Source organism: Schistocerca nitens, chromosome 3, assembly GCF_023898315.1.
Source record: "Schistocerca nitens isolate TAMUIC-IGC-003100 chromosome 3, iqSchNite1.1, whole genome shotgun sequence".
Taxonomy (NCBI): Eukaryota; Metazoa; Arthropoda; class Insecta; order Orthoptera; family Acrididae; genus Schistocerca; species Schistocerca nitens.
Genome location: NC_064616.1, coordinates 314,907,037 through 314,931,253, shown reverse-complemented (window position 1 = coordinate 314,931,253; position 24,217 = coordinate 314,907,037). Strand labels below are relative to the sequence as shown.

Here is a 24,217-nt window from a genome sequence, read left to right as displayed (position 1 = left end):
ACTCCACTAAATTCAACCTCTTACTCCACTTGACCTGCATTATTAGCAATGCAGTTTGTGTGTGTGTGTGTGTGTGTGTGTGTGTGTGTGTGTGTGTGTGTGTGTGCGCACGCGCGCCTGCGTTTTCACTGCTATTTATCTCTGAGTTAATTGTGAAGGACATTGTCTAAAAGCTTAAGAATGTTTTCAGTCTTACAAGTTACAAAATAATCACAAATAAAGACAGTGATCTAGGAAGAACGGAATTTCTCTGATTTCAGTTAATGACCACAAACAAATTGTCATCACACTACAGATTTTGTTTCATAAGGAACATCTTCAGATCTGTCAGGAAAAGGCTGAACAATATACATCTTTTAAACAATAAATTGTAAAATAATGAAAATGTACTAATTTCATATTTATAGAAAAGTGTGAGCTTAAAAATATATGAAGCATACCCCTTAATAAAACAGAAAAATTCTTACATTATCCTGATGTGATCAAGCCAAAGTGACATCGCCAATACAATGTTTGCTTGACATTATCAAACAGTTATACTATTACAGTGCAGGCCATGCTACAGGTCTGGGAAACCATAATGCAAATCGCATTGCTGTTGCATTGTGACAAACTTCGAAGGGTTGTACAGGGTGTCTTGCTCTTCCCTTCAACCACTTGCGAGCAGAACAAGAAGTTAATGACTATTAGTGGAACAAGGTACCCTCTATCATCCACCATATGTTGGCTTACAGAGTATATACATGATGTAGAAACATTTTCCGTACTAACCCAAACATGAATGGAAGGGAAAGAAACAATAATATACAGTACAAATGAAATGTACAATTTCCCATTCTAATTTTAGTGTTTTTCAGAATATACATATACACTCCTGGAAATGGAAAAAAGAACACATTGACACCGGTGTGTCAGACCCACCATACTAGCTCCGGACACTGCGAGAGGGCTGTACAAGCAATGATCACACGCACGGCACAGCGGACACACCAGGAACCGCGGTGTTGGCCGTCGAATGGCGCTAGCTGCGCAGCATTTGTGCACCGCCGCCGTCAGTGTCAGCCAGTTTGCCGTGGCATATGGAGCTCCATCGCAGTCTTTAACACTGGTAGCATGCCGCAACAGCGTGGACGTGAACCGTATGTGCAGTTGACGGACTTTGAGCGAGGGCGTATAGTGGGCATGCGGGAGGCCGGGTGGACGTACCGCCGAATTGCTCAACACGTGGGGCGTGAGGTCTCCACAGTACATCGATGTTGTCGCCAGTGGTCGGCGGAAGGTGCACGTGCCCGTCGACCTGGGACCGGACCGCAGCGACGCACGGATGCACGCCAAGACCGTAGGATCCTACGCAGTGCCGTAGGGGACCGCACCGCCACTTCCCAGCAAATTAGGGACACTGTTGCTCCTGGGGTATCGGCGAGGACCATTCACAACCGTCTCCATGAAGCTGGGCTACGGTCCCGAACACCGTTAGGCCGTCTTCCGCTCACGCCCCAACATCGTGCAGCCCGCCTCCAGTGGTGTCGCGACAGGCATGAATGGAGGGACGAATGGAGACGTGTCGTCTTCAGCGATGAGAGTCGCTTCTGCCTTGGTGCCAATGATGGTCGTATGCGTGTTTGGCGCCGTGCAGGTGAGCGCCACAATGAGGACTGCATACGACCGAGGCACACAGGGCCAACACCCGGCATCATGGTGTGGGGAGCGATCTCCTACACTGGCCGTACACCACTGGTGATCGTCGAGGGGACACTGAATAGTGCACGGTACATCCAAACCGTCATCGAACCCATCGTTCTACCATTCCTAGACCGGCAAGGGAACTTGCTGTTCCAACGGGACAATGCACGTCCGCATGTATCCCGTGCCACCCAACGTGCTCTAGAAGGTGTAAGTCAACTACCCTGGCCAGCAAGATCTCCGGATCTGTCCCCCATTGAGCATGTTTGGGACTGGATGAAGCGTCGTCTCACGCGGTCTGCACGTCCAGCACGAACGCTGGTCCAACTGAGGCGCCAGGTGGAAATGGCATGGCAAGCCGTTCCACAGGACTACATCCAGCATCTCTACGATCGTCTCCATGGGAGAATAGCAGCCTGCATTGCTGCGAAAGTTGGATATACACTGTACTAGTGCCGACATTGTGCATGCTCTGTTGCCTGTGTCTATGTGCCTGTGGTTCTGTCAGTGTGATCATGTGATGTATCTGACCCCAGGAATGTGTCAATAAAGTTTCCCCTTCCTGGGACAATGAATTCACGGTGTTCTTATTTCAATTTCCAGGAGTGTAGATGTCATTATTTGAGTGTTCTGATTACAGGAAGTAACAGGACACACAATTAAGATAAATTGGCTGGGATATGTACTGTAACTGTATTAAGTAAATGTCAAAGAGGATACCGATGGTCTAGCTCAATCTGTAGCAGTAAGGGAAGACATTGATATGTGGGAGGAAAGGTATCTAGTTCTAAACACAGTTTGACAACTATTCCCAAAATATAAGGTCAAACGAGATACAATAACCAGCTGAGATATGAGCATATCCAAATTATTTAGGAATTCTGAAACTAGAAGACAATTAAATCTGATTAGCAAAATCTGACAGACAGGAATAGCAAGACAAGACTTCCACAAAAGCATTACATTTATACTGCCAAAGGAACAGTTCACATTTCCTGCATTTCCACAGTGAAATAAACAAGCATTCAAAATAATATAAAGTTAAATATTAAGGAATAGACAGTCATACTGTGAAGTAAGATTGGATATCATGAATCCTTTAGAGATTGCAGATAATAAGTTAGCCACATCTAAAAAATAGAATAATGAAGCTTTTAAAAAATAATTGGGATGATACTGCAAATTAACAACTCTTGTCTGTACTCTAGATTGACCATGCAGTTAAAGCATTTGGGAGACTTACAACAAAATTAAAATGAGTTAATGACATATTTTTGGGATACAAGGATAATTATTAGAAAAATCAAAATATAAAAATTAAAATAGTAACTGAGTAAACATGGACACAGTGAGGAATTGAAGTATAAAATACAAATAAATTTTGTTCTTCAGAAAATATAACCATGAAGTATGCAATAGAAGATCTCAAGACATAACTTATGTATCAACAGGTTTATAAATGCTGGCGCAATGCACTGATATCAATGACCTATTTTTTGTCAAGTAAGGCAACAAAGAATTGTGTGAGTTCAAATGGGAAATTATCTTAGGGGTCAATTTGTGCACTTCATCTGATATTTCACATGATTTACATCTACTGAGGTCTTCTTTCAGTGACATTATAATGAATTGGATACGCACCAGGGAAGCCCTAAGCTCAATCAGTGCTCTGGTAGACCTAAGACTAAAATAGCAAGTTTGTTGCCCAGAAGACATTGACCACAAGAATGGATGTGATGCATCAGTTAGAAACGTGGAAAGAGCCTGAAATAGAAATGTCAATTCTGTCTAAAAGTGTGAAGATGCAAATATACTTTATAATTACTATTTTCTAGGGAAATGTATCCAGGTGAAATATTTTACCAGAGATAGTTCGAAATAGCTTTATTTTCTCCATATAAATACTGAAAAATTAACTGATTTTCCATTACTGGCATTACACATCTGGTAAAGCCCAGTTAGGAAAGAAAACATGCCCAAGAACATGTTTGCAAAACAAAGAGCACACCTATATGCAATCGAGTATCAGTGTGTGTGTAAGTTACACTCTCTTCCGTGTCAACTGTGAGCAGTTGAATGACCATAGCCACACATGGAAATGCAGGACACAGCCACAGAACCTATCATCTCAGACCAAAGAAACATACATGTTTGTCCATTAGCTAAAGTTAATATTATGCAGACATTTTAGTGTGATACGATTTAAGTGAGAGGTGTTTTGAACTACGGCTTCATACGGTACAGGCAGAGGTCAATGGTCAAATGCCACATTTACTCTTATAGTGTCTGCAATATATCCACTGGAGAGGAGGGGGGGTGAAGGAACAGTTAATGTATGGTACTTCAACCCTGCCGAGTATTCATGTAAGGTGTGAGTACAATTACCTTTGGTTCCTTCCAGTCTAAGTAGCTTGCCAATTCTGTTTGTAGTGTTGTCAAGAATGGTTGCCCATGAAAGGCTTCTATGATATGCTAATCAGTGCTTGTATGTTAAAAATTCAAAATCAGTGTTTTGTAGATTTTGTAATCATCATATTGGGTGGGAAAGAAATGGTAGTGTCAAAAAACACCTTTAATCAAAGAAGCCTTCTTTTCACTAATGAGAAAATTCTACTTTTCCGTAACAGGAAAAAAAAAATAAATAAATAAATAAAATAAAATAAAAATAAAATAAAAAAAATGTTGAAAGTGTAAACAGAACGAATAGAAAAAATTTGTGAAGACCAATTCTGAAAAAAAAAAAAAAAAAAAAAAAAAAAAAAAAAAAAAAAAAAACCAGCTGAGATTTTTGCAAAAGAAAACACTCCCCTAAAAAAGCTCTCATGAAAATGAATAAAAAATATTTTTTTATCTTTTATTATTTCCAATCAAAGGGTTTTTTCTTTTTTTCCTATCAACGTTGCCTGCAGGCACATAGCATGGCAACCTTAAATTTATACATCTAATCATTAACAAAACATAGATTCTAATTTTGCTAAAAATAAATGTTACATTTTCAGGCCTCTAGTGATCAAACATCGTATACGGTATGGCACCGAGATAGGTTTGTCGATAAATGGCAGATGTTTGGCAAACTGTATTTATCTTAGTGTGTTTTGTGACAGTGAAATTTAGCAGAGGTGGTTGTTCTTGCTTTGGGTGTAAGCCATTAGCTTTGGTGAGGGCAAAATGAATGTAGATGTTTATTAAAACATTTTCGACAACAGTATGCTTCCCACACAGTGGCAACAGTTCGGAATATAGTTAATTCTGAATTGGGATGATAATATTTCCATCGAAAATGCAAAGACCACTGCATCATGATTAGATGCATATTAGGCTGAACTTCTTTCCGATGAACAGGATCATCACTTGTATGTCAGCGCAGTTTGCCAGGAAACCCATTCAGCTTTGGAAGTTACTGGAAAGGCTTCCCTGAAATTCAGATGCAGTAAATGCAGCAAAAGATCCTATACACTACTACCTGATTATCTCAAGTATTTGGAGTGGGCAGGAAGATATTTCTGTAGACATCTGATGAAGCAGTGTAGATATGAATATTAAAAGAGTTCACATGGGGACTAGGCTGCTGACATAAAACATCAAGTCAGTATTACATGAATTTATGCATCCTAAATACCTCATGAAATACAGAAATTAAGAGTTATTTTGCATCAGTGGATTCTAAATAAGATGCAAGAGAGATGAAATCTACAGAAAATGTTACAATATCCGGAGATACCACTTACAGACATAGACAAAAGTAAGAAGGCATACTATAAACATCAAACACTATGTTGCACTGGTATCAGATCAAGTATTTCAGCATACAAAATTAAAATGTCGAAGTGACATATAACTACATGAACCTCTCAATATCTGAAATAAGAATAACAACCCTCAACCATACCCTTCAAAAGCACATACGTGCGAACTGGCTTCAAACTATTGATCATGCAGCTGACTCTTCTACCGTCATGCAAGTGCACTATTATACTACCAACTATATGCCAAACAACTGTTGCTATCCAACAAACAGTTATATTGTATTGCATATACAGTTCAGTTTATAAAACTAAAGCTTGTGAAATGTTACGGAGAACTTGAAATGTTCTGGTCCGGTAATTTACTGAAGAGTTTTTGGTTTGAAAAGTCATTTCAAAAGCACATCTTCATAAAAAAAAATCATTTCCTGAAAGTCATTGATTCTAATAATTTGGTGATGGATTGCAGATACAGACAGATGATTAAGAGGTATTTCGGCTGTTTTCAAAGTTCTGAAACAAACATAAATGCAATTCTGCCAACAACTGATAGTAACATAAAGACTTCACATTTTCCTGGTTAATATGGTAATAGCACAGCATGAGGATACATTGAGATCTAACTGTTTACATGTAACTCATAATGAAAATATGCAATGTCCATAGAATTTCAATAACTCTGATCAGAGCGGAAAGAGAGCTTCTTATATGCAGATACATATATGAGAGGTGGGGAATTTCTTTCTACTCTGCCACAGAGGTTAATTTTAAATAGTAAACAGAGCTATTTAAATGATAAGGCGAGACACAAAGGTACAACTTACATTAAAGAAATGATAACTTGTGATGCCTGAAGAAAATCGCATGTGACCAGCAAATAACTTCAACAACCTAAGTCATTAACCGAAGAATTAATTGAAGTAACGTACATGTATATACATAAAAATAATAATCTAGAATATTCACTATATTCAAAAGGATCAGAAGTGTCACTGCAATAGTGTTAAAATCTGAAATAGCAAGCTGAATTACCTTCATAGGATTTCCCATACCTTAACAGGTCAATTAAAATTGTTCCCTTTTTTCTTGAAATATGAGAGCCCATAAATCTTTTGCATTCACCCATTATTCTAACATGTGGCAATGGCCAATGAAATACAATTTATTGCAGACAAAAAAATTAAAACCCAACATGTGCAACCTCTACACACAAGCAGGACTTTCACAATACACTAATGTCTACATAGAAGTACACCATCCAATAGAAATAACTAAAATTAAAACCCATAGACGTGAATCACTACACACAGCAATGAATTTCACAATGAACTTACATGAATCCAGAAGTACACGGTTCCAAACCCAAAACATAAGAAAGCTCCAGTAAGGTGAACAGTTATAACATTAGTTTCTTGGAAGTTAGCTACAAAGCTGAGGCCAAGACATGACAGCAGGCCAAACCACACCCCCATTTTGTTCAGACTGAGTACAGCAGGGGACAATGAGTAGCTACTGTAATATTCTGCAACTTGCCGGTAACGAACATATATCACCAAGCCCACTGCAGACAAGAACAGGAATTAGTTGTCAATACAAAAACATATCAGCATTAGACTGGAGTAATGAAAAGATATGGCCAACTACAGGTCTTTTTCTGAGTTCTGATATCTTGTATTCTATGCTGCATAATTAAAAAATACAAGTTTTAACACACTAGGCAGCGTATATAAGGTTTCCTGTATACTAAAATGTTAAGTGCATGTTTTAATTGTACTTTTGAGTATACAGCTGTATTCACATACAATCTGAGATCAACATAGCAATGGAATGACAGGTCTTTGAATTTTACTTTATTCTGACAGACAGTCCAAAGTGCAGTGCACAATAAATGCCAGAAAATGCAGTAATGAATGGTAAATAATGTACATGTCTACACTGAAAACTGAAGTATTATTCTTTTTGTATTAATATTCATACAAATATCCTTAATCACTACTGAACTGAATAGAAGAGTTACGAATGATGAGCCACAGATAGCAAATATATTTAATAATCATTCCTTATATAAAGTAGAAAATATAAGGACAAACAATTCAAGAGCAAACTCATAGCAGTATATTTAAAAAGTAACTCCCATAAAATTCGATCACATGAATGTATCACCTACTTCTCCTTCTGAAATTAAGAAAATTATATATTCACTCAAAAATAAAAGCTCATGTAGTTTTGATAGTGTTTCCAATACATTACTAAAAATTTGTTCCTCTCTAATAAGCCCCGTCTTATCTGAAATGTGTAACGCAAGACTAACCCACGACACTTTTTCAGAAAGACTGTAATATGCCACTGTTACATCCCCTGTTAAGAAAGTTGATAGGAGATATGTCAGTAACTACCGACTTGTTTCACTGCTGACACCATTTTCCATAATTTTTGATAAAGATATGTATTCTAAACTAGTATCTCACCCGAGCAACAATAATATCCTTAGGAAATCATAGTTTGGATTTCAGAAGAGTTGCTCTACTGAGAATGCCATGTACATGTTCACTCACCAAATTTTACAAGCATTAAATAACATAATAAAAAGGTCACAGAAAATATCAGCTGACACTAAGGCATTTAGCTGTGTGAATCACAATTTCTCCTAGATAACCTAAAGTTTTATGGGACTGATGATATAGGCAAACAATGTGTAATGTCTCATCTTAGCAAACAAATGCAGAAAGTTGTACTTAGTAATTCAACCAACATAGTCCTGGGAAATTATTCTGACTGGGGAGAAATAAAGACTTCCTAAGGATTAATTTTAGGTCTGGTGTTGTTCCTATTGCACATAAACCATCTTTTGTCTAACATACAATAAGCAGAATTAGTTCTTTTCGCAGATGACACTAGCATTGTAATCAATCCAACCATACACACAGAAACAGAAGAAATGGAAAACAAAGTTCTTCAGAGTATCAGTGACCAGATTTCTGCAAATAGCCTCACACTCAATTTTAAAAAGACACAACATATTCACTTCTGTATGTCTACACTGCTTGACAACTGCTGAGGAACACAGATATTGCTAGTTAGGAATAACCACAGGCAATGATGGACAACTTGAAGCACAGTATATACCTATCAGAGGTGCAGTGGTATATTCCTCGGGCACTAAGGTACATTTGGCACCTGTTATTCACGTTGGCTACCAAACTTTCAAGGAGTCCTTGGGGGATATTGTTCCACTCCTCTCTCAAGGCGGTTTTCAGTTCTTGCAGTTTGGGGAGGGGGTGTTCATTGAGAAACAATAGGTTTAGGTCTGGGAAGTACACAGGCCATTCCATACATTCAATATCTTCACTTTCCAGTGTGTCCGATGTCTCAGCAGGCTTGTGTCGGCAGGCACTGTCATCCATAAACAGAAATTCGGGACCTATCACACGTCTAAACAAATGGATGTGATCCAGAACAATCTCCCTGCATTACCACTGTGCTGGAATGATATGAAGCAGTGTTTGGCCATTGTGCATAATGCCTGCCCACATCATAATGCTTAGGTCATATCAATAACATAAATGAATGTCCTGTGGTGTGTAACATGTTCGCCTCTCTCTCTTCACACTAACTGGAGGCCAGAACCACTTTCCACAGTGAAGCGGGATTTGCTGGAGAACATCACTCTGGACCACTATTGCTGACCCCAACCAACAGGCTCCCTACACCAGTTAACTCTTTCTCAATGATGGCAAGGTTGTAGTGCGATGCATTTCACAGGCTACCGAGTACACAAACCAGCCCGATTTAATTGGAGTAAAATGGTTTTGGCAGACACGTGTTGGTAGTAGCTGCAATATCTGCAGTGATCTGCCTCGGAGTGATATGACTGTTTCTTTTTACCACTAGGGCTACATATCAATCCTTTTGCGATGTGCACCAGCACGCTATTGCATAGCATTTCCACCTTGATTGGCCTTTTTTAAAATCACAAGATGACACACCCATTACTGTGGCCACAGCAGTGACACTGATGGGCTACAAGCTGTCCAACTTCTCATCCACTATCGCAAGCACTCAAATGATGTCTTGCAGACATGCTGCCATACCACATGGAATGTCGCACTAATCAGTTCCACAATAACCTTTGTGAAACAGTGTACCGCATGAACTGTTGAGTGTATACAGAGCATTCATGCTGATGATTTGCTGGAATTAAGACATCCCACCCTCTGCATTCCCTTTTACTATCATTGGTCGAGTGTTCTGTAGCAACCGGCAGTTGCTCCTTCGCAATTGTCAAGCAATGTAGAAGTACTAGACAAATAATAACTGTACCACATGGTGATGAAGTAACAATTAGAGTGGAAACTTCCAAATTCTTAGGTGTCCATACTGATGAGAATTTAGCCTGGAAATATCTCATTCTGGAACTCCTGCAACAACTTAGTGCAGCCATATTTGTACTTAGAATCATTGTAAATCTTGGGGAGAGAGAAATCAGTAATCTGACATACACTATGTGATCAAAAGTATCTGGACACCTGACTGAAAATGACTTACAAGTTCGTGGCGCCATCCATCGGTAATTCTGGAATTCAGTATGGTGTTGGCCCACCCTTAGCTTTGATGACAGCTTCCACTCTCACAGGCATACGTTCAATCAAGTGCTGCAAAGTTTCTTCGGGAATGGTACGCCATTCTTCGTGGAGTGCTGCACTGAGGAGAGGTATTGATGTTGGTCAGTGAGGCCTGGCATGAAGCTAGCATTCCAAAACATCCCAAAGGTGTTCTATATGATTCAGGTCAGAACTCTGTGCAGACCAGTTTATTACAGGGATGTTATGGTCGTTCAGCCACTCTGCCACAGGCCATGCATTATGAACAAGTGCTCGATCATGTTGAAAGATGCAACCGCCATCCCTGAATTGCTCTTCAACAGTGGGAAGCAAAAATGTGCTTAAAACATCAATGTAGGCCTGTGCCACACAAAACAACAAGGGGTGCAAGCCCCCTTCATGAAAAACACATCCACACCATATAACACAACCACCCCCGAATTTTACTGTTGGCACTACACACGCTGGCAAATGACATTCACCGGGCATTAGCCATACCCACACCCTGCCATCAGATCGCCACATTGTGTATCATGATTCATCACTCCATACAATGTTTTTCCACTGTTCAATCATCCAATGTTTACACTCCTTACACCAAGTGACATGTTGGTTGGCATTTACTGGCATGATATGTGGCTTATAAGCAGCCGCTCAACCATGAAATCCAAGTTTTCTCACCTCTTGCCTAACTGTCATAGTACTTGCAGTGGATCCTGATGCAGTTTGGAATTCCTGTGTGTTGGTCTGGATAGACATCTGCATATTACACATGAATACCCTCTTCAATTGCTGGCGGTCTCTGTCAGTCAACAGACGAGGTTGGCCTGTACACTTTTGTGCTGTATGTGTTCCTTCATGTTTCCATCCAATATCACATCAGAAACAGTGGACCTTGGGATGTTTAGGAGTGTGGAAATCTCACATACAGACGTATGACACAAGTGACACCCATTCACCCGACCACTTTGGAAGTTCGTGAGTTCCGTGGAGCGCCCCATTCTGCTCTCTCACGATGTGTAACGACTACTGAGGTCACTGATATGAAGTGCCTGTCAGTAGGTGGCAGCACAATGCACCTAATATAAAAAACGTGTTTTGGGGGTGTTCGGATACTTTTGATCACGTAGTGTATTTTCATTCAGTAATGCCATACGGAATAATGTTCTGGGGTAACTCATCTTTAAGAAAGAAAGTCTTCATTGTGTAAAAACGTACTGTGAGAATTATATGTGGTGCCCACCCACAACCATCTTGTAGACATCTGTTTAAGGAGTTGGACATTCTGACTTCAAAGTATATTTATTCCGTCATGAAGTTTGTTGCAGATAACTGCACATAATTTTAATACCAGAAAGAGAAATGACATTAATTAGTCCACATTAAAGTTGTTTTTATTACATAAAAGAATTTCTATTATTGAAATGTGTAAAAGATAGTGGGTAGGAATTACTGACTCACATCTGTATATTTAACAACAACAACAAATTAAGTAACTGCCTAACATAATACCTTAATTTCGATATGAAGTAAGGCCACTTATACACGCATCAAAAAAAGTTTTGCATCATCCTGGTTCCCAGAACTCCTGAAGACAGACATTGACTGTGGATACTGTATCACAGACACAGTCCCTTTGACTGTTCAGAGATGTCACAAAACACGCCTAAAGATGTAAACAACCATGCATGAGCAGCACCTATTAGATGGAGGGGGTCCGACAGCCCATCAGTTCCAGTCATTCCACCACGAAGGAGGTACACAGCTCAAGTTGTCTGTAGTTCAACTGTGCCTTGATGGTCAATACCACAGTTCGATCGTGTCCGCATTGTTACTTTGTGCCAGAAAGGGCTCTCAACAAGGCAAGTGTCTAGGAGTCTCGGAGTGAACCAAAGCGATGTTTTTCAGACATGGAGGAGATACAGAGAGACAAGAACTGTCAATGACGTGCCTCGCTCAGGCCGCCTAAGGGCTAATACTGCAGTGGATGACCGCTACCTATGGATTATGGCTCGGAGGAACCCTGACAGCAATGCCACCATGTTGAATAATGCTTTTCGTGCAGCCACAGGACATCGTGTTACGACTCAAACTGTGCACAATAGGTGGCATGATGCACAATTTCACTCCCAACATCCATGGCGAGGTCCATCTTTGCAACCACGACACCATGCAGTGCGGTACACATAGGCCCAACAACATGCCGAATGGACCGCTCAGGTTTGGCATCATGTTCTCTTCACCAATGAGTGTCGCAAATGCCTTCAACCAGAAATCATCGAAGATGTGTTTGGAGGCAACCCGGTCAGGCTGAATGCCTTAGACACACTGTCCAGCAAGTGCAGCAAGGTGGAGGTTCCCTGCTGTTTTTGGGTGGCATTATGTGCGGCCAATGTATGCCACTGGTGGCCATGGAAGGCACTGTAACGGCTGTACGATACGTGAATGCCATCCTCCAACTGATAGTTCAACCATATCGGCAGCATATTGGCGACGTATTCGTCTTCGTGGATGACAATCTGTGCCCCCATCGTGCACATCTTGTGAATGACTTCCTTCAGGACAATGGCATCGCTACACTAGAGTGGCCAGCATGTTCTCCAGACATGAACCCTATCGAACATGCCTGGGATAGAAGAGCTGTTCATGGACGATGTGACCCACCAACCACTGAGGGATCTACGCCGAATCGCCATTGAGGATTGGGACAATATGGGCCACCAGTGCCTTGATAGACTTGTGGATAGTATGCCACGATGAATACAGGCATGCTTCAATGAACGAGGACGTGCTACTGGGTATTAGAGGTAGCAGTGTGTACAGCAATCTGGACCACCACCTCTGAAGGTCTAGCTGTATGATGGTACAACATGCAATGTGTGGTTTTCATGAGCAATAAAACGGGCGGAAATGATGTTTATGTTGATCTCTATTCCAGTTTTCTGTACAGGTTCCAGAACTCTTAGAACCGAGGTGATGCAAAACTTTTTTTGATGTGTGTAGTAAATATAAAACTGTAGGTACATTTCACATTATTTGTATGGTAAATTCATCACTAAAGGGTGCACTCTGACAGTCAGACATATAAGGCTGCTACTTGCAATTAAGGGAGAAAACTCAAGAATGGTGAAGACTGACCTCTACATTACTGACAAACTAAAAAATAACATCAGATCATAGCGCCCATGTGGTAAAAAAAAGTTCTTAGAAACTGTCAGAATAATTTATATGAAAATGGCTATATGATGTCTACTTTGTGGGCACATACATTAGATGACACTGAATTAACTGGTAATTAAGCTGCTCTCTCAGCCAACAACAGTAGGGACAATATCCCACCCATTCCATATTTAATTGCAACACAAGTCTCCACAAATCATTATTTACCGCACAACCAGTCTACAATGCAGACCATTTGAAATAACATGACATGCAAATTATGTACCACTCAGAATTCAAGAAAAAATAATAAAATAAAATAAGAGGCAATACTCTAAAAGCTGTGTTGCAGACAAAACTTCATAAAGTACTGCACTTCAAGAAGTATGTTTTATTGTAGAGTATAGTACATAAACAACAAAACAAGAACTCCATGTCAGCTCACAAAATTCATGCACAACACTCAACCAAATAACTTAACACACTGTCTTACAAACTGCAGTTCATGCACAATTGATACAACATTGACATGACCTTTCTACACAGCTTTAATGTGACTTTTGGAAATGTAAATCTGAAACAAGCAAACAGGTAAGTATCAGATGCATTTTACACACATCAAATTATAATATAATAGAAATAAATTTGTGAATGTAATTAAACTGTAAGGGAATGTTGCCTAGAGTAATAACAAGTTACATTTGTTTTATCACACAATAACTAAAGTGTTTATTTCAACCTGAAATATCATTTGAAGACTTTCTAAAATACAGTTTGCACACGGCAACAATATCTTTTTTAAAAAATATTCTGATCTACTTGAAAGGTATAATACAAGACATATGTGGTTTAATCTTCGACAATACTACACATGATATGAAAGAAGTATATTATTAGTAAGTACCTGAAAACATACAAACTTAAAAAAGGATCTAGCTTGGAGAAATATTTTTAGTACATGGCTCATTAATGGCAAACTTTTAAGGAGTAAACTTACAACCTGAGGATCAAAAATGATTCTATGAAAACCAAAAATGGTGACAATACATGTTCTTTAAAAAAATCACAATTACGTGCAGAATTTTCTACAAAAACTATCAAGTACTATTAAGCACAATTTTCAAGAAGACACCTCAAAAACACACGGGAGTTAATTTAATGTATGGGAGAACAGCAACTGATTGCAACTAATGTGTAGCACAGCTAGATCACGAGTCACATGGAGTAGATGTATAAGGCATATTCCATTTTTATTATTCTGACATCTGTTAGCACCAGGATCATTGACATTTCTGCGAGCGAAGTACGGACAACTGAAATGACAATGCAGGAAAGAGATGCTAAACAGCCAACAAAAGATAAGGAGAGCGTTGTAAGTAATACTCCTGCCATGCAGATGCACTTCTACATACATGCACATAGAAGGAGAAATGAGTCAGTGGAACAATAATGCTTTCAACAAACAAAAACTAAATGAGACTCAGTTTCCCATCAATCAGTAATAAAAGTACATAGTTTCAGTATTTTATCATCTAACTGAGTATTTTCACAAGCTGCTTAGCTGTAGCGGCTTCATAACATTGACATATAAACGCAGTCATACGAACACAACAGTTGGTAATGGTTATAGAATGCTGACACCCCCACCCCCTCTGAATTTTCCACAGTTTCTGTACACTGTACATACATAGTATGAACCAAAATACACATTGGAAGGTGGATCATGTAATAATTACCCTGAAGCTTAAGATGTGAAAAGTACCTTAAATATGGAGTACATGTTGGCGGAAATACAGAAGCGTCCGATCCCGCCCGTCTGCTTTGGCCCATGACGTCACAAATATGGCGGAAACAAAAACAAACACACACACTTTCCACAAGAAGCCTAATGACACTAACGGGACAAGCGTGGGAAATGGGGTGTTTTGGGTGGGGGGGCAAACTAAATATAAACAAATATAGACGCCTTGCGTAGCTACAACGTGTAAGTGAAGACAGCCATGCATGAATACCCACCCACCTCCCCAGGGGTCATAACCCCTGCAACCCATAGAAGATAAAGATGCTTCAGTAGCTGATTAGTGTTTTTTGTCTTTTTTTTTAAAAAAAAAAATCTCACGGGATAGAACGAACAGATCAGAAAGATAAATATAATAAACTAAAACAGAAATTGGAGGAAACAGATAATTAAAATAAGTAATAAATGTTTTTAAATTTTTTTAAAAAATCTCACGAGATAGAACAAACAGATCAGAAAAGTAAATAAAATAAGATAAAACAGAACTGGAGACAGCCACACTCAAACCAAACTCCGCACCGTCATGACGTCACACACGACAACACCCTTACGTCACGGGTCAAAGCCGACGCGTGGGATCGGACGCTTCTGTCGACCCCATGTTGGCTACAACACGTTCATACAGAAATTAGAAATTGTAAAACAAACACAGAGTATTCTGATCTACAAAAATACAAACCTGTGAATTTTTTCTAACCAGTATCACTCATTCCTAACACTTTCAAATGTTTGAATTCTTTTGTCACATATTATACTAGTGCATAACAACAATGAATACAAGTTAGAGTATTCTATACAGCTGTTTCCATATATGGCACTGAACATCCCAAGTTTGATGGTGTGTTTACCCAATGAGCAATATAGCCCTCTAATTCAAGTGATCCTATATGTGCTCATTGCCTGATCTCCAACAAAACTATGAATTACTGAAGGTCTCAGTACCTAGTTATAGCCGTCTGACAATTGGGGTATGTTATATCCTTTAATACATGTCTGTTTTACTGTACTCTTTGGTGTTTTCCAGCTCTGATGGATGAAATGAGCAGCAAAATTTTAATAAACTGACGGCCTGAACCCAAGACTTGCTTAGACTGAAAACCCCACTCCCACTAATAATGTTTCAGACATCCGTATTTCAACAGACTCGCTAATTATATGTCCCAGAAACTTGGTACCTGCTGCACAGAATTGGTTCTTTGCAACCCTGCCATACACAATAGTATTATCAAAGTATCAACAGAAATACAGTGGCTTGTATTTAGAGGAGTCTAGTGACTGTGCCTCAAATTATTGCAGAAAAAAAATCAACAATACCTGTGGAAGAGCATGAAAATTCGTAATGAAAACCCAAGGAGCACTTTCCTGCATTATACTGGCCACTTCACTGGAAAAATTGGTAGATTCCTTTGAAAACATGGCATGCAAAGCACAGTTCACTACCACAAATAAAGGTAAAATGTTTGCTCTGCAGTGTTAAAGACAATTTAGATCCCTGAAAACAGTGTACATCAGCATTTTGTGCAAATGTAACATTTCACATGCAGGACAGACCATCAGAATAGTGTATGATAAGGACACAATCTACTGAAACAGTCAAGCACATCTGCTGTTGTTGAACAATGCCAGCAATGTTATCATGACATGAGATACACCAAAACCAGTACCATGGTGAAAGTTACAAGTTTCTGGTGCAATGCAGTTATGGTATCTATTGAAAGGAAAGTCAGAAAAGCTTATACACAAGGATATAGCTTTCAATTTAAGTAAGGGTTATGACCCAGCACCCAGTGTATTAAGATCTTTCCAGTCACTGCATCTGTCAGAGGTGGAAAGTGCCAAGAAGATATGCATTGTATGGATAAAGGCACCACTAAAGGAAAAATGTGCATCAAAGGACACAGGGGACTGGGAGTCATCAAAGAACACAGGGGACTGGGAGTCAAACTGTTATGGACAGGGGTACAATACCAACAATACCTTACATTCCGGTTTGAGGCCACGCAGAAGCACCTGAAGGCAATTCAGTCAGTCATCAAAATATTCTAACCCTAAAGCATGCCATCAATCAACCAAGCTATGAAGAAACTTAGAAATCACATCACATTGAAAGTATGTCATGAGGACTACACCGTTTGCCCGTGACCTGACAATGCATGTGTAATTATTCCTAAAAATCGCCAAATAACATCACATATTTGTTATGTAAAAAAAGTAATTGTGAATTGGTGAAAGTCAAATGCCAAATCTAGGGACTCAACATGTTAGGATGAATGAGTCTCTCTGCAGACATTACTGAGAATAGAGAAGCAACCAGGAGGCATGCAATAGCTTTGGAAGAAATGACGTCACTAAGGCACAATCAGACCAAAGTGTAACACAGGTAAATTTTTGTGCATGGAATGCTCACTTGAAGCATTAGAAAAAGGAATCTGAACATGGGAAATAAACTGGCATATAATTTGTTTCTGAAGGATGTGTATGAAATAGCACTGTGGCATACATAAGTTTTTAAGCACAGAGGGAAACTGTGTGAAGATTGCCTGTCAGATTTTCAGACATTGCCAGCTGTCTAGTAGTTGCAGAAACCTAGGAATCACAAGGCTAAATCACAAGGGTCTTTGCTGTCTCTTGAAGTTGTAGCTCAGACTAAAATGGATTTTATGCTCTTAAACTATGTCATAGAAGGGGAAAAATCTCTTTTGGCAATTGTTTCCATATTTATTCATTTTCACAACTTAGGCTTTGAGTTATGACTCATTGTCTACTACTACTGGGAAAGATATTTTGCATTGTCCTTTGCAACAGATGATGAGGTTCCCGGATATTTCGTTAGTAGAGAATACTTCCAAGTTCAGAGTCCTTGGCAGTTACTGCCTTTGGCCTAACACGGGAACATTTAACTTACTAATGCTTTAATGATATCAACTTCACAGAAACATCAATCACAACAGACCTGAGTAAAATTCTATGATTGAATGTGCAAGCGTATTGACCTCTACAATTGTGCCCCACTGGAAATCACTCATTTTCTAAACACTCTCTTTCTAATGAGAACAAGCAGAAGTCTTTTTTTCACATTACTTCTGAATATAATTACATCCAGTTACTTGAAATAGATTTACATTTTGGAGTTACTAATGATTCAGTAATCAAAATTTTTAATGTTTTTATACAACATACTTTGTGTCAAAATTTCTTTATGATTTTGGGTGTTCTCATAAATATACAAGTAACTAACTTTGAGACCTCAAGCTAGTCTGAAAGTGATTTGGAGGAAGCTCGGAAATGCATGTGAGGTTGCTGACTGGTAGCAGATCCTGTCTTCTACCAACTACACACCAAGCATTGTTTTTCAATGATGATCACTTCTTCTCATCGACAGACGGCAACTGTGCACTCAGATTCAGGGGGACCCGGGTAATTGAGATACAGAGAAAGTCAGAAGTCTCTAACAAACTGTCACCTAGAATTCAAACATACATAGGTACCTTCAACATCACCACACTAACTCCACGTGGAAAATTACACACCCTAGTCTCAGAGCCAGATCGACAAAAAATCCTGATACAAAGTCTCGAAGAAACATTATTCACCGATGAAGACACAACATACTACGGTAACTACTAGATCTTCAAGAATAAAACAGAAAAATGACTAATGGCACTCTGCTTCTGGGCATGGCCTTTGTGATACACAAAATTATAATCAACTGAATCAAAGAAGTCCCTCCCACGAACAACTGCCTCAAGAACATGTGCATACAATGAGCCAACAAAATTACATATTAATCAATGTCCCTGCGTCCACTAACAAACTACAGAAAAAACCCACATGACATTGAAAATTTTCTGGGCCAAATTTAAGACAGTCACAGCAAAAATCACTATAAAAGATGTGAAGATTCTGCTGGGTGACTTACATACCCAAATCGGCAATGAAACATACACTACTTGAAATTTCCCACCGAAACTGCACAGAATCCTGTTCAAAGGAGTGCATTACCCAAGAAGACAGAAACTTGGAAGATCCAGTGAACACTGCAATGCAAACAAATGAAATTTTATGTAACTGAAGAGTCATCAGTGGAAAGACAGCATGTGAATTGTTTTGTACTGTTCATCCACAAGAAATCTGAAACATAATACATAATTTTTTACATGACTACACTAAACATATCGAATAACCCAATTACAGCAAGAATTGCATGAATAACCAGAAATTTGTGAGATATTAGGAAGCAGTAAACAGATTTTGGAAGGAAGAGAACAGGGCATAATGTGCTATTGATAATCAGACCATTAGGAGCAGGAAGTCAGTCCTGTCCTTCACTAAATTACACAAATCACTGTAATGCCTAAATCTGTATAGCTATGAGGACTGACGTGGTGACCTAAAATGTTGTCTAATGACTCTAGTAACACAGTCAATGACTTCAGGCTACAATAATGATCACTGTCTCTGAAATCAACAAACATCAGATAATATTAATCAGACAGACACTGTAACCTGTAGTAGAAATGACAAATGAAATAGAGCAAATTTAATTTTTTAAATCCTGAAAATGCCCACAGACTCCAGTACTGGTGTTGGTACATTTCCCTTTCCCATAACTTTCTGATTTATAATTTTTTTTATATAGTCTGAAAGTCCATGACGTTGGTTGCTGTTGTATGTTTAAATGACTTGCAATTTTTGACAGCTTGGCACAAAGAATGTGGAGATGAGCATTATTGCCAGAACACACGGTGGGCTGCAAAGAAGCAACAGAGGCTTGATTGGACACTCTAATATTTAATGGTGGTGACACATCAGGGTGCAGCATACCAACGAAACTGGTGGTGGTGCTGAAGGGGAAGCTTACTGAACATGGACACTACCACAGCAATACTGCTGTTGCCCATACTATGACCCAAGTATTAAAAGTCACACGTTATTTTCATAAAATATTAAAATTTAAGTTATATTTTCTCAGCTTACAACACATAGTAAAGCAATGTGAAAACAAAGACACACTCATCATCTGGCTGTCACGTTTAAGACAGCAATGAGACGCAACTGAATTCTTCAAATTGGCATCCATAAGATAAGGTATCTGTTTACAAAGTACTCCTTTCCAGTGTGTATTTTACTGTTCTGTCTCATCATACTACTGCTCACTCATCAGTGAACCTCATTTTCTTCAGCTGTTTCCCGAGTAAACTGAACCTATCAACACAGGATGCTGGTTTCACCTTTTAATGTAATAATTATGTGAAATAGGCACGTGATACACGAACAAAGAGAGAACACAACACTGACAACATTTCTTTTGGGTCCATATGAGGTGTTTTAAGTTGCAAGTTCGCGAAGCCATCGAATGTTAATATGAAATCTTAGAAGTGGAGACATTCTGATCTTTAGCGATGCTTGAGGTCTATTTCGCTGAAAGGTGACAGCTTAGTTGTGAATCGACAAAGCAGTATTGAACACTTAAGGTACTTCCATGTCAATTCAATATAGCATTCAACCTGACCCAATTACATTTATTTCAGATGTATTGCATTCAGTGATGCAGATAAGTGAGAAAACACCAATCTGCAGAGGTATGTGACAAATTGTGAACAAAGTCACATCCCTGCAAAGTTTGGCAATTGTACGATATTTAGATATTTATAGGTATAAAGCTTGTATCACTGAAAAGTTAATGAGTAGTGCTTTACATTGATATGTGACATGGTGGGTTTCTAAGAATTTTCACATTCAGGGTCATTGGCCTTGACTTCAAATATCGAAAAACAACCCACCTTTAATGTTTTTGAAAAAAAAAAAAAAAGAAAAAGAGAAAAAAAAATGTACTGCCCCAGTATGTTACTATAAACATGGTAAATATCAAGTCAGTGCACCAAAGCCATCATGAACAAAAATTTATTTCGCTTTGGTATTTCAGAACAGAAGACAATAGCAGCTGCTATTTTACAACAGTCATCATTAGCTTTTTTCATAGGTGTAGATTATTTACTGAAACTGCAGAGTACATAGCCTGTGAAGTAGTGTTTAGTAATACTTTGTAAAAAAATGTATTTCAAGCCAAAACTGTTGCAATCCATTTAAAGAAATAGGTCATGCAAGACTACAGCAGAATTTGAGAAATGTTCAGGAGTGGGTGGTAAACAAGTGTCTCAGGTGTTACGTCAGCTGTGCTAGGTACTTCCACAGAAGATGTTAAGTGGAGGTGAAATATCGTTGTATCTGGCACTGGATCTTTTAAATACTTCGAAGCAAAAACTGAGAAAGTATGCCTTAGTATTGGATCATACTTATGTGGGAGAACTGAAAAAAGAAGAGAGTGAAAAAATTGAAGAATGAGAAATCATAGCCCAGCTGAAAGATAAGTTTCACAAGACAGTATGTATTTATGACAGAATACAAATTTTGACAGTACTTACAACGAGATGGAGCTTAAGAAAAACAATGAAAGACTCTTCTGCTTCAGGTTACAAGGTGTGAGATGCAAAACAGTTAGTAGCAGAACATGGTACAACAGTGACACCAAATCCAAAGCCCACTAAGACGTATTGTGAAAAAACTGTTGAACTACATGACTTTTGAATAATAATAATGTGAGGAGCAGTGTGATGCCAGAAAGAAAGACTATGTGTATGTGAAAGAAAATGAAAGTAGAGTACATAAGCAGAAGCAGCTAGAGTTGCACAATATTAAGGAATTGTATAGATATTTCAAACATATAGAACCTATATATAAATACTGAATACGTTAGTGGGCAGCGAAGAGTGAGTGATCACTGTCTGAAAAGAAATGCTGTCAAGCGACATACAGGGATTTGTTGCTGTTCTGTGTGGTAGTCACAGGGGGTTGCATACCTCTTACAATCTTATTAGGAAACAAGTGAAGTACAGATCAGCCTCTTGCATCCACATGGACCATCTACATCATTTTTAATTCCTACCATACCAGACACTTGTGTTATCAAAAGATGTGACCGTCTTGCAAGACTGCATCCAGTGGTACAAACTGGAAGGATATACTCTCTCCCCACATCAGATATGGTGAACATTAACAATTTAATTATAGGAGACTTGTGAAACAAGATGCTACCATTTTTATTGTCTTTTCATAGAAACTACATGGTAAATGGTTCATAATACAATTACAACAATATAAACAACATATTTGTCCTACATTATTCATGAATTGTATTTTTTAATAATTTGTATTTCATATTTATATGCTACCTTCTCCATTTTGATAGTGTACTGATGCTGAAGAAATTAATTTTTAGGCAAGACAACTTTGGTGTGTCATCTTGATATTTACCATATTTATAGCACATACTGGAGCAGTACATTATACTTAAAAAAATTGAAGGTGGGGTGTTTGAGATAATCAACATCAAAGGTTAAGATTATTGACCTTGAATGTGAAAATCTCAGAAACCTTCCATGTTGCATATATCAAACTAAAGCTCTGCTCGTTAGCTTTTCAGTGATATGGCTTCATTGCAGTATCTGGATTAGAACCAGATAGTAGAGACAGATGCGTGTAAATTTCGCACAATTACCAAACAGTTCAGACCTGTAATTTTCTTCACAATTGTCATAGACCAACGCAAATTAGTAGTCTGTCTTGTCTGGCTCGCTCTTTACACCAAATTTTAAAGAAATCTGTGATGGTTATTTTGAAGCGGTTACTTTACTGCCTTGAACTGAGGTGGAATTACCCTTCGGCTAATCTGTTCCTTCAGCCATGTTCACTTGTTGCCACAGCAGCTGATTTATGCCATCCACAGAACATGTTCAGAGATGGTGCTGGTGGAAAGGAGGCTTACTGACAAACAGATGGCAGTGTGATGAAACTGACGAGTGGAACAGAAGTTGGCAATTTCAAAACAAGACAATATTTTTTTATCCTGATAACACTATTTTATGACAGTTACTTTGAAAAGCACAAAAACTTTTAATCGATGATTTTAACGTGGATAGTCAGATGGAATTAGAATCAGAGTTGTGTAATTTAGACAAAGCAAGGAAATTGGTTACTGACATTTATCAATGATTTAGAGAAGTAGTCTGTGACAACTTATCATACTCACATAGAAGTGTCCCAACGTTCAGCAGCTGGCCAAATATGCAGCTCTCTGGAGAATATGTCCCCGTATCACTAATGTACGGAAAGTCTGGCTCTACATGTCCAAGAAGAACGGCTATAATATAACTGTAAAGAATTGAGAAAAACATGCCGATATTTATTTGCTAATATCAGTCGATGTGTATCATCAGAAGCAAGGAGCAAATACATACGTCGCTAAAAAAGTTGCTGGGAAAAGAATGAAGACGGCCAAAGGCAAAACATCCAGTCGTTCAAATGCCATTTGTACACCAAACACTGTAAACATAATAAATGCACTCATAGAGAACTTCCTCATCCAAGAAATATCATTGAACAGATAATTCATTATGAGGGATTATTAAAACCGTAAGACGTCATGAAGTAATTTCAGGGTGACTTCTTTGTTTAAACACACATTTTGGGTCACCTGCACCAAAAAATAAGGTGAACCATCAATAACTGGAAGTAATATCCGGCAACGTCAACACAAGATTCAGACGTAAAAATGCACGTCATTTCCATAGGAGACAGTGCTGTCATTGGCACAGACAGGGGCTAGAGGTTAAAAGCGTTCACTTTTGGAAATATTCTCAGAAATCTTCTCGAAACACACGAGTGTATAATAATTTCGTTCTCATAAAACCGACAGTAAAGCTTTTCGTTATAATTACAGTGTCACAATGTTTCGAACTTACGTCTCGGCAGTCAAACAAACTTTCAGTCTGTTTTCTATTAAAAGTTCCTATAAATATAATATCACAATTCTATCACATAGCTCCATACGAGCAATAAAAATAAACACGTTTGACAACAACTGTAACAAACCTAACAAGGAAAAACTTTAAATCAAAGATACTAAGACTCATCAGAGATGTAGCTTCAGTGACAAATCAAATTAGCAACTAACTGCAAGGAATGGCATGTACCGCGGTACGAACCAGGGAGTTATTACGTTAAGAGCACACAGAAAAGCCTTGTTTACGTGCAAGACCAATAGAAATTAACAATTTTATCGTGCACTATCTTTAGGAAACACGGGAGCCGTGATACTGTAAGGAAAGTAGTTTAAGCAGTACCCCTTCTAAGAGAATTAAAAGCGTATGAGATTAGATGTTTTTGTTCATTCA

General features: G+C 38.6%; 1 protein-coding gene across 2 annotated transcripts in view; it reads right to left on the bottom strand.

Moving 5' to 3' along the window:
* LOC126248283 (DNA damage-regulated autophagy modulator protein 2) overlaps window positions 1–23,936 on the bottom strand; it is a 93,344-nt gene extending 69,408 nt beyond the window's left edge. Inside the window, exons 1-4 of one of the 2 annotated variants that reach the window (XM_049949132.1) lie at window positions 23,786–23,936; window positions 23,282–23,366; window positions 23,074–23,195; window positions 6,761–6,987 (exon numbers count right to left, since the gene is read on the bottom strand). In XM_049949132.1, coding sequence (XP_049805089.1) covers window positions 6,761–6,987; window positions 23,074–23,195; window positions 23,282–23,352 — 420 coding nt within the window. In that variant the 5' untranslated portion in view covers window positions 23,353–23,366; window positions 23,786–23,936. Of the gene's footprint in view, window positions 1–6,760; window positions 6,988–23,073; window positions 23,196–23,281; window positions 23,367–23,505; window positions 23,711–23,785 lie in introns of those variants that run through there. The other variant, XM_049949133.1, reaches the window with a different exon arrangement.
* Between the last annotated feature and the right edge of the window lie 281 nt (window positions 23,937–24,217).